General features: G+C 38.3%; 1 protein-coding gene across 1 annotated transcript; it reads left to right on the top strand.

Moving 5' to 3' along the window:
• The first annotated feature begins 30 nt into the window (after positions 1-30).
• Positions 31-12,728, top strand: LOC117319787 (sacsin-like). Its single transcript, XM_033874531.1, has 3 exons — positions 31-6,134; positions 6,497-9,580; positions 9,926-12,728. Exons 1-3 carry the CDS (start codon positions 276-278, stop codon positions 10,205-10,207), a joined length of 9,225 nt encoding a protein of 3,074 aa, XP_033730422.1. The 5' UTR covers positions 31-275; the 3' UTR covers positions 10,208-12,728.
• The last annotated feature ends 9 nt before the right edge of the window (positions 12,729-12,737 follow it).

Genomic DNA, 12,737 nt, shown 5'->3' with positions numbered 1-12,737 from the left:
TGCACTTTCCTAGTATACTGCCATGGTATGGCGATACGTTTGAATCAATTCTTTGTTCACCGGCAGATGTCTTCTCAACTAAACATGAGTCACTCTGTGCATCGGTGAGATGTGTTGTGGAAACAGATCCTTATCCTTGCCTTTCGGACAACTTCGGATGGGACATTCCTCCAGATGTCAAAATATGCTTATTGCAATTGGAACATGTTAGGAACGAATTCACTATCATACACAAAGCAACGTTATTGTACATCATAAAACAAATATACCATCAAATGTCTGACAGCATCGAATCACAGGATGAAGGGATCGCGTCACAAGCGGTAGTTTGCACAGGAGAAGGATTTCATCCTCCAAAAGAAGTATTTGTATCTTTTCCGACAGAAGAGAACATATGTATTGAACCGTACATGTATAAACTGCCTGGTGAGTTTTCCGAGTTCTCAAGTATGTTTGTATTACTTGGTTCAACTTCAGAACTGACTATCAGTTCATTAAAATCCATCCTAACAATGATAAAAACGACCACCAGAAAGTCTAGATCCAAGAGAGACAGAAAGACAGTGATATGCATTCTTAAAAGCATAGTAAAGTTGAAAGGTGATGGTGACATTCTGAAAGATGTGCTAGTGCCTGTGAAATCGGACAACGCGAGGTTGGATTTACGTCCAGTGGAAGAATGCACCATTTGTGACACGGGTTCAAGTTGGTTGCATGGTAATGAAGAGGAAAACGAGATATGCTACGTTCATTCTGATGTCAATGAAAAATTAGCAGAATCTCTTGGCATCCAGTCTTTCACGCAAAGATTTATGTCAGAAGGAGGGACTGAAGAAATGTTTTCTGCATGCGGCCAGTCCGAGCCATTAACAACAAGACTGAAACATATTTTAGAAAACTACCCAGACGGCTTAGCTGTGTTGAAGGAGCTGGTTCAAAACGCTGATGACGCTGGAGCTCAACGCATTCATTTTCTTTATGACGAAAGGCAAAACAAAAATGCCAGAACTGGATTGATTGACGATAACATGGCAAGCTGCCAGGGTCCAGCACTTTGGGTATTCAACGATGCAAAATTCACCGACACAGATTTTGAAAACATTATCAAATTGGGCGGAGAAACAAAAAAAGGAACAAAAATTAAAATCGGCAAATTCGGACTTGGATTTTGCTCTGTGTACAACCTGACCGATGTTCCAAGTTTTCTAAGTGGTCATAATCTGGTCATCTTTGATCCTCACACTACTCACCTTGGAAAAGCCATCAAGGACAAGAGAAGCCCAGGAATAAAACTGTCTTTTACGGAAAAAAGTTCGGGGATGTTAAAACTAATGAGAAACCAGTTCCGTCCATACAACAACATATTTGGATGCGATTTGTCCGGAAACACATTTCCGCCAAAGTTCGAGGGAACACTCTTTCGACTTCCATTACGAACTACACAACAGGCAAAAAAGAGTTTAATAAAAAACATTCCGTATCGCAGACAGGACATGGTAGAACTTCTCCATATGTTAAAGGACTGTGCCGGCGATTTACTCACTTTCACACAGAAAATAAAGGAGATAACAATTTTGCATCTCCCAGAAAAGAGCGTAAACCCTGCAAAGGATATTCAGCTTGTTTTTAGCGTAGACAAACACGTTATCGAAACCAACCCTACGTTCAACAGCCCCGCTGACATCCACGTCATGAGGGAAGTAGAAAAAGCATGTAGAACAAACCAAACTTTTCAATACATTGAACTGATATCAGTTAAAATGTCTATAAAACAAAACAGACTTCTTGGTGTCAAAAAATCCTATACGAAGTCCTCACAATTGTTGATTTCGTGGGCTTCAGGAAGTGGCAAACCACTACTTGAAAATGCTGTTCGTCTAGAAAGCGAGGGAGCTCTACCTCTAGGAAGCATCGCCGTTTCCTTAAAAGGAACTAATTCGAAACGTTTTGTGGTACCCTTCCCATTACACGAGAAACAACTTGGATTTTATGCTGAAAGTCATTATTTTTGTTTCCTTCCTTTACCAGAGGAATGCAAAACACCAGTTCACATAAACGGATGTTTTGCCGTTGGAAGTGACAGAAAAAGTCTAGCAAAGAAAACAAGTGACGAAAAAGGAGAAACAAGAAATGAGGTCTGGAACCAGATGCTCATGACGGATGCTGTTTGTAACGCATACATGTTTATGTTGACCAGTTTGGATAAATTTGGAATTGTTCTAGAAAATTATTCATTACTTTGGCCAATTACCAGCAGCAAAACGAATGTAGCGTCATACTTGGCGAAGGCAGTTTGCACAAACGTTATCGAAAGGGATTACAAAGTGTTTTGTACAGCGCAAGGACGCCGGGCCTCATTCCGCGAATCTGTTTTTCTTGACATTGGTTTACGCCATAACAAAAATGTTGGGGAATTTGCCTTTGATATTTTCCACAAATATTTCCCAGGAAAAAACGTCCCTATGGATATGTCAAAACCGTTGTATGAACAATTTTGTAGAGCGGGATGTAAAGAAGAATTATGCAAACAAACACTATCAGAGAATGCATTCTTCGCGGACACATTTCTCCCAAATATCAACGAAATAGACGTAAAGATGAGAGATGCGTTGGTTATGTTCATATTAAAGACCGGTCAACATAATTTGCTGCAACTGTTGAAATCAAACCCTTGTATTCCAGTCCTATACGAAAGACAATTGAGATTTCCAGGTGAGCTTGTTAGACCTAAATCTATCATATCAAACCTGTTCTGTGACAAGGATGGACGATTTCCATCTGACGCAAACCAGCCGTTTTGTAAAGAAGACATTTTAGATGTCCTTGTGAAGTTAGGAATGATGGACCAGACGTTGTCAGATGAAATAGTTGTGGAGAGAGCTACGTCAATAGCTAGCTTATCGGATTCTAAACAGGCGTTACTGCGTTGTCGAAAGCTGCTGGCATATCTTGATCGAGAACAACAGAATTGTCAGCATGTCATGAATGTGTTGAGTAGTATACCATTCATTCCTTCCCTTAAAATGCCTTGGGATTGGCCTCTCTCCTGGGTCACTGGAAGTTCTACAAAAAAGAAAGTGATGTTTTGTCCACCAAATCAAATGTTTTTACCAACGAATATGGAACAAATCGCATGTTCCCAACTCCTCGTTGATATGGAAAAGCTCAAAAAGGAGATAACCGTTGAGAAAATTCTTCTGTCACTTGGAGTAAGAGAAAAGGTTTTAGATAGTAACGACGTTGAAAAACAGCTTTTGGAAATCAGCAGAGTGAATTATAATGACCTGTCTGACAAGCAGAAAAATCGTTTGCATTTGATATGCCTCTCCGTGTATAGTTTCTTTGATAGGTCAACAGAAACATTAACACAATATGGCGACCTGCCTATAATATGGATGACTGATCATCTGATCTCACCAAAGCGCACAACCCTGGAGACGTTTCATGGTATTGACTGTAGACCGGCTATATACCAGTTAGAAAAGTCTGATGTTAGCAAATACGCCAATTTTCTCAAATGTGTTGGTGTTCAGGAAACGCTCTCGAAGGAAAATATCATATCAGCACTCGAACAGATAGCGATGGATCACGAAAATATATCTCAGTCCGAAAGAAGTGTTCGACTTACTGTGAATTTGCTTCAACTTCTTGCTACAGTATGTAAGCGTTCCGGATCAAAATTAGATTCCCCCGAAAAATCTCGGATTTATGTACCAGATGATGCAAATTTTCTTCGATTAGCAGAGGAATTGTGCGTAGATGATGGCTACAAGCTAAGAAAACAATCGTACATGCATTTCGTTAACACGAAAGTTTCGGGAGACATTATCAAGTTACTGGACATAAAATCAAAACGGGTGAAACATCTGAATAAAACAAAAGGGAGTTTGCCATTTGGACAAAAAGAGGAACTAGTGACACGCTTGAAAGGAATTCTAGAAGGTTATCCTCGAGATGAAACAATTCTGTATGAGCTGTTACAGAATGCGGATGACGCTGGTGCAAAAGAAATCATGTTCTTCCAAGACATGAGACAACATGAAACAGAGACAGGCATATTTGGAAAGGAGTGGTCCCCCATTCAAGGTCCTGCGCTGTGTGTTTTTAATGATTCCTGTTTTTCTGATGAAGATCTTGAAGGCATTTGCAAATTGGGCAAAGGATCCAAATCTCAAGACCCATCGAAGACTGGCCAATTTGGAGTTGGCTTCAATGCGGTTTATCATCTGACAGACGCACCTTCGTTCATCACTAAAGGTCCAACAACACCAAACCAAGGAACCTTTTGTATGTTTGATCCACACTGTAAGTTTTGCCCAGCGACTGATGATGATCCAGGTTTGCAGTACCCTGACTTGGAAGAACTCGAAGAAACGTATCCAGGTGTGTTTGGATGTTATTTACAGAAAGAGCTAGCAAGACCCAAGGGAACTTGGTTTCGATTTCCCTTACGAAACAAATCAATGGCACGTTCCTCGCTCATATGTGACAAACCAATGGATATGGGTGTACTGAGCGAGTTACTTGAACATTTCCAGAAAAATATGAAGAAATGCCTTTTATTTTTGAGGAACATCAGGAAAATTTCACTACGTGAAATAGACACCGAAGGAAATATCAAAGTGAAGCACATAGTGGAGTCAAAATTGGAAGAAAACGATGAAGATTATCTGTGTATGTTTTGCCAGAAATGCGACACATTGACAAAAGCTTTGTATGATGGATCAGGAAACATGAAGGATATCGAGCGTCAGACAGTGAAATATATCATGACAACACTGGAAAGTTCGTGTCAACCTGAGCACTGGATTATAGCTCAAACATTTGGGTTAGATAGCACAAAAGTTCCGGAGAGTATAAGTGCAGCTTTCGAGTACGGAGACATAGCTCTAACACCAAAAGGTGCAGTGGCTCTTCCGTTCATACCACAGAAGGTGGATGTTAGTGCACAGAAAGAATCAGTCGGATCAATCAACAGCTACGGCGAGTCAAAGGACGATGGGCATTTTTTTTGTTTTCTTCCTCTCCCTTTGGAAACTGGACTACCGGTACATGTCAACGGCCATTTTGCTCTAACTCAAACACGAAGATCCGTGTGGGAAACAACACACAGAGGAGATTGGAATAAGTTTTTGTTTGAAACCGTGATATCAAATAGCTATATCCTAGCTATTGAATACTTACGAGACACTTTACTCCTGGAAAGAAACGGAGAAGAAGGTGTTACCACGATGGATATAAAATGCAATTTGGTAAGGTACCACGGCGCATTTCCACGTTATGACAAGGGGAAAACCGATCTTATCAAAGGAATGATAACGTCGTTCTTTGTTTCTTTGTATGAAAGGGAGTCGAGAATATTTCCGGTGCTATCACCAAACGCAGTACCAATATGGTGGGTTGCTCTTCAACAATCCGACCACACGTTTCCTGCGTGTTTCAATGACTTATATGATCAGTTTCTGCACAGGGCACAATCAAAATTAAACGAAACACGACAGCTTAATCTGTATGGATCGCAAATTCAACTCGAACAGGAAAAGAAAAATATGGAACGTGCTAAAACAGAGGCAAATACAATGTCCAGTACCCTTAAAGACATCGGTATGAAATTACTTGAAACGCCACTGTGGATACACCAAAGCATAAATCAGGCATTGGAGCAGAGCTGTCATGGTCCCCTTCCAGAAGAAAAACATTTGGTTAATCCTAGTCTTGTCATCGAGTTTTTAAAGATAGGTAAAACCTCAGCAGATGCCTGCCTCCTAAAAGATACGATGCGTGAAATAACAAAAACCCCAGTGAAAAGTATTGACAACGTGAGATGTCTACTGCAATACTGTCTCGAAGATTTGAACAAATTTAAACAAAATATGGAGCAGATACCCTTGTTGGTGACCAATGACGGAGATATCGGGTTGTTTTCCTCCACTCAACCTGTAATTTTGTCTAGATTTTGTGATCTATTGCCAAAGTCGGCAAGACAATTCGTACACAGTGCCATTGTCAACGTAATGCAGAAAATGAAGAGTTGTCAGTGTTTGAAATGCCTTGACTTAGACAGCTTTGTACAGATGCTACCGGACAATTTCGACAGGGCTACTCTATCAGGACAGGGAACCAATAGCATGGGATAAGAACATTCTTAGTGAAAATTGGATACACAGACTCTGGCAGTTTTTGGAAACTTTGCAGGTTACTGACTTTCGGGCATTGGAGAATTGGTATTTACTACCTGGAGAGCTGAAAACGAGAACACATAGTGTTATTCCTACTGACATTTTAGTTCCATGTGATCAAGGTTTCATTCTGTTGAACAAGTTATCGTTTGAAGATGAATATCTGCGTCGGGTGCTAGCATCACTAAGCATTCCAACAATACACCAAGGTACCTATTCGAGGACACTCCAAAGTCTTGTAGCTTCAGATCAGGATCCAGTACGACTGGTTCAATGCCTTTATTATCACAGAGATAATTTGAAAAATCTGAATACAGGAGCATTGTCAAGTAATACTACATCACTTGTCTAAGTCAGATAACATTAAGAAACTGAAAAATCAACCCTCCACGGCTGACATGATAAAGGACCTCCCCTTGTTCACGACAATCAACGGAAACAATATCAGTCTTTCCTTACATTTCCTGCAAATCTACACTGTGAAGGAGGATGATCATCTCATCAAAGACGGAATGGAGTCTTGGTGCAACGATTGTGGATATGCTTTATTAGAAGAAAACCGATTCACAGTGGATTTGATGATTTTTTTAAGCTGTCATCGTGCGATATCAGTTACTGAATTGTACTGCAATCATATTCTACCACGGTTTGGTCATCTTGGACAGAATCATCATTTGTCTCATTTGGACTATGTTCGCCGTATGCTGAGAAATGACCCAAACTGTCCGTTACGAAAAGCGTTGCAAACATCAAGATTCATTTACCATGAAGGCATTATGAAATCTGCAGACTCTTTCTACAGTCCACACAACAGATTGTGTAAGAAACTATGTGACAAGTCATTGCTACCACCGGATCCATTTGGATTAATAGAATGGAAAACATTCATGGTATTTGCAGGGATGAAACAAACAGTGTCGGAAGATTTATTTGTCCAGTTTGCTAAGCAAATAGAGACCACTGCACAAAGGCATGGGATGACAGAGGAAATAAAAGAACTGTCGAAACAGATTGTCACGTACTTGTTTAAAACAGAGAAACTTTGTAATAACTCTGCATTTCTAGAGCAGATAAAAAATATTCGTTTCGTTGAACCACATTGTGTCCGATTGGAATATGACGACATATATCCACAATTTGCAAGGAGGGGTTTGATACAATTTTGTGGTTCTGTTCATCACTCTCTAGCGCATCTAGTGTGGACAAGGACTTGTATTTTACCAAGTTATGTACCTCAAGAGGATCGCATCAAAATTGGATTAGGAATCCTACAAAAACCATCTATACGTGACGTGCTGTCCCATACCCACACTGTATGTGACTCCATCAACAAAGGATTACAGAAAAAGAAAACGACCAACAACTATGCTTGTTCAGAATCAACCATCGAGACATTGATGCGAAAGATTTATGCATACCTACAAGACAATTATATTGGCAATCCAGAAACCAAACGAATGCTGTCTGAAACACGTATCGTACACATTAAGGAGGACGAAATGTTTGTCACTGCTAGGCAAGTATCAGTCTCATTCGGTGGAAACGAACCAATACCTCCTTATTTGGTAAAATTTCCTCTTCATTATGGACAATACAAACGACTCTTTCAATTCCTTGGAACAACCGAATCTGTTACTCTTAGCCAATACTCTGACGTGCTGACTCGAATTCATGCCACTGTGAAAACAAACGTGCTTGATCCTGATCACATGGTGGATGTGGAGACTGCATTGAAAAGTATGATGTTGTTATTGGAAGAAAAGAGTTTAGAAGATATCGAAACGTCGATGGCAGATGTTGAGACCTTATATTTACCTACCTCCGACAAATCTTTGGCCCAATCATCGCAAATGGTATTTGTTGATAGACAGAAACTGAAATCTAGAGTCATGAGAAGTGGTGATCATGGCATATTGTTTGTACACAGTTTGAGGGGTTGCCATAAAAAAGAAGACACAATCTTGAAATTACCAGATAGCTTAAAACCAAAGAAACTGAGCTCCATTCTACAGGAAAATCTTATATCTTCTACAATCATCAAACAAGATAGTAAAGGAGCGCAATTAGAACAATTTCTATCCTCATCCAGATTTTTGAAAGCAATGAAAATTGTCGGCAAATTTAGTGACGAAGAATTCGACACCTACCGTCAACGGCTGGTGTGTATCCAGTTTGTTCCCGTCTCCGAGATTAGAACAATACTGACCATGGCCGGTAGGCAGATTCCTGACACTGAAGCTGTTGTGGAATGTTTTCACTCTGTCGAGAATGGCACACAGTTGTTTTATTTCGTAGCAAGTAACAACGATGTGAGGTCCTGGCTAAGAGATATTGGACAAACACTCTTTGGAATGCTCGCAGAATGTTTAGATAACAGAATAGCATCAGGAGAAATCCGTGTACTCGTTGATTTCATGGATGATCCCGAAAGATTCTCAAAGTACTGTGAAGATCTTTTTGGTGAGGAAGAAAACAAAGACATTGAATCACTTTCGTATTTCCCTGGAAAACTAGTTCCCCTCGGTTTGCACGTGTTGCTCCAGAATGACATAACGCTTCTGAAGGTTGGAGATCTAGTCGCGTACGAGAAGTTTGATCCACTTGTCGAAGGGGCGGAAGAAGGCTCCACTTCTGATATGATATACATTTTTGCTAGGATTATAAAAATAATTCCACTTGAGAATTCAGCCGCCTTTCTTCTCCAGAAATACGAAGTCAATTTTGGACAAAATATCAACGAAATCGTATTTGGGCTTCAGTTGTATAAGGTAGTGTATCCGTCAACACCCTCTTCTACAGATTTGGTAGTTCACCAGTTCGGACACGGCAGACATGCTCCTCTTAATAGAGACAATATTTTTGACGAAATCATCACGACTTTGTCTGAAGCCTGGAAACTGAATGATGTAAACCGCAGGCGGGTCTTGAGGAGGCTGTTGCTGATTTGGCACCCTGACAAGAATCATGACATGGGGGAAGCATACCAAAAGTTTTCTACAGATGTTACTCAATTTGTTAATGATATAGTACGACGTCTTGACGAAGGCGAAAGGTTTGACATCACAGCTTTCAGCTCTACCGACGGAAGCAAGAGAAAGCACACAAGAAAGCGAAACTACGATGATTGGACCTATGGCGAAAGATCAAGTAAATGGCAGGTTTTTGGAGACAAGATCTCATCCATGCAGAGAGACAATCGTAATCATTTTAACCGCTCGTATTCACGAAGAAGTGGAACACATGTTCCTAACCCGCAACCTGCAGAGGCAAAGAGGTGGTTACGACAAGCTTGTATGGATTTCCGGTGTGGAGAGACTGCATTGGAGCGTAATAAAACAACAGCGGGAGTTGATGCTTCATCAAAGGAGGATTACAATTGGATTTGCTACAAGTTCCACCAAGTAAGATTATATTTATTGTCTATATCATTTATATCATTGTATTGCAATTTTCTTATCAAGTTTCTGCGATGATTTAAATTATTAAGCAGCAAAGTCAAACTGGTTTCACGTTGATGCAAACGCGGCAGCCATTTTGGAGTATGCCACTATATAAGAAATGTACCTTATGTATCAATTATAGATGTCAAAATTATTTGTAATGCAATTAAAAAAATTTAGTTAATAATAATATATACAAATTATTGTCATTCCTACATGTTTTTACCCAAGGATTTAGTAATTCCTTTAAAATTGTATGTATAATGCAAAACAAGAAACAAACTAACACTGTTTTCCCACTTTCAGGCTTGTGAGAAGGCATGCAAAGCGTATATGTATCATATTGATGAACAGAAAGTGTCTCAAACTCACAACCTATGCAGCATTATCCCGCAGCAGCCCGGAAACGAACAGCTCCTAGACTGGTTAAGAGACATAGAAAACATTGTTGGGAGTTACTCCAGAATGCGATACCCGGATGTCATGGATTATCCTAATATTCCCGGAACATCATATACAATTAGCCAGGCCAACCGAATGATGGAATTGACCGGCAAGGTAATGGAAGAAATCGAAAACAAATTGTAACTTTTGAATGTCTCTGTTGGATACAGTAAGATAGTGTCAGGCTGCCCAGTGTTAAGGTGGAATGTCAGGGAAGACTTCGGATACAGTAAGATAGTGTCAGGCTGCCCAGTGTTAAGATGGAATGTCTGGGAAGACTTCGGATACAGTAAGATAGTGTCAGGCTGCCCAGTGTTGAGGTGGAATGTCAGGGAAGAATTTGGTGCAGTAAGATAGTGTTAGGCTGCCCAGTGTTGAGGTGGAATGTCAGGGAAGACTTTGGATACAGTAAGATAGTGTCAGGCTGCCCAGTGTTAAGGCGGAATGTCAGGGAAGACATGTTGGAAGACCATCATTTAATTCCATGTGTACATTACATCATCCAAATACCGTAATATGTTTATTTTTTTACATACAGAATCCTATACGGTATTAGTATATATTACATTATATGACATATAGAGCAAGGCTTCACGATGTAACTGAATATACAAGGTATGGCATTTGTAGGCATGATATTGTTCAAACTAACTTTGTTTGTGCCCCACATAGGTCGTGTGTACGTGTTTCCTTTGTTACACGTGCGTATTTCAAATAAAACCAGATGTTCATAATGTGCCATCTTTTCAATATGATTGTCTTCAGAAATTTCTATTAAATGAGACAAGATAAGTGATCAGATATCTGGTACAAGTTAAAAAATGTGTAGTCTTTTACAAACATGTTTTGAATGACTCTCTCTATAACAACAAATAAGCAATTCACGAACAAATTACTTAACTTCACCAATAAGCCCTTCGGTATAAGATTATTAAATACTGATTTACGTTTATATTCATGTGTATACACTATATTTGTTGATAAACCCTATATTAATCATATATATACATGGCACGAATATGATTTCCTTAGTACTTATATACGGTACATATATTGTAGTTATGTGATACATTACGTTGTTATGGAAATATTTTACATCGTACCGTAGAGGTTGATCTAGTTACGTGCATATTATTGTGACCATACTTTGTTATACTTTTTTTTTTTATCCATTTTGACCAGTTATCTATTACTATTTAGTCAACAACGTTTCTTGACGTTGAAATTCAGGTGGAATTCACAATTTTAAGTCTTTTGCACACTTTGTAATATAATAACCTGTTATGATATTTTGACGTTTCAAAAGGAAACCATGTTTAATAAGTTGTAACGTATCACAAGGACGCCATATTTGATTACACTTATCGTCGGAATTCGGCGTTTTCTAAGAGTTATATTATTTTTCCTTTGTTTACAATATTTCTATTGTCTCGACATATTTCATACTCTACTCTATATATATCATGCATACTTTCATTTAATCATTTAAATGATTCATACATGTGAAATGAGTTTTTGGTTAGATTATGATGCCATTTTTAGCAAATATCTTGAAATCTTCAATAGGCATTTCATCCATTCTTTTTTCAATGAAGGGATGGACTTTTCAAAATTGTCCATCACTTACTGTTTATCATTAAAGGGACATTCCTTCGTTTAAATAAAGTGTATGTCGCAAAAATGAAACTGAATGGGAATGTGTATTTTCCAAAGTAGTGCAAGTTACTCTCAAGGAAAACCAAAGTGTCTCAAGTATTATATCATAAAAAATCTCAATTCGACCCGAAGTATCACTAATAACCGCAAAGGCAGACGGTATTTGTGTACGAAACATTTTTCTCTACATTTTGACGTGTTTTATATAAACCTCAATCGGGCAAAGATTGTATCAATAGAAATTTTGCACGTTTCTGATGTACCAACCAAGGAACGCCCCTTTAATAGATAGAAGTGATCAAACTATGGAAATAAATATTTTGTACAGGAATGATGTAGCTCTAGTATTAACTGTTTTGTATAGAAATGATGTAGCTCTTGTATAAACTGTTTTGTATAGAAATGATATTCTTCTGGTTTAAACTGTTTTGTATAGAAATGATGTAGCTCTTGTATAAACTATTTTGTATAGAAAAAAAAATGTAGATCGTCTATAAACTATTTTGTATAGAAATGATGTAGCTCTTGTATCAACTGTTTTCTATAGAAATTATATTTTTCTGGTATAAACTACATTATGTAGTTTGTATAGAAATGATGTAGCTCTGGTATAAACTATTTTGTATAGAAATGATGTAGCTTTAGCATAAGCTGTTAAATATAGAAATTATGTAGTTCTTGTATTAACTGTTTTGCATATAAATGATATACATCTGGTATAAACTGTTTTGTATAGAAATGATGTAGCTCTTGTATAAACTATTTTGTATAGACATAATGTAGCTCTTGTATAAACTATTTTGTATAGAAATTATGTAGTTTTTGTATTAACTGTTTTGCATATAAATGATATACATCTGGTATAAGTTTATATTTATACAGAAATGATGTAGCTTTAGCATAAACTGTTAAATATAGAAATTATGTAGTTCTTGTATAAACTGTTTTGTATAGAAATGATGTAGCTCTTGTATTAACTGTTTTGTATAGAAATGGTGTAGCTCTTGTATAAACTGTT

The sequence above is a fragment of the Pecten maximus genome, unplaced genomic scaffold (genome assembly GCF_902652985.1).
Source record: "Pecten maximus unplaced genomic scaffold, xPecMax1.1, whole genome shotgun sequence".
NCBI classification, from domain to species: domain Eukaryota; kingdom Metazoa; phylum Mollusca; class Bivalvia; order Pectinida; family Pectinidae; genus Pecten; species Pecten maximus.
This window is presented reverse-complemented; position numbering and strand designations above follow the sequence as displayed.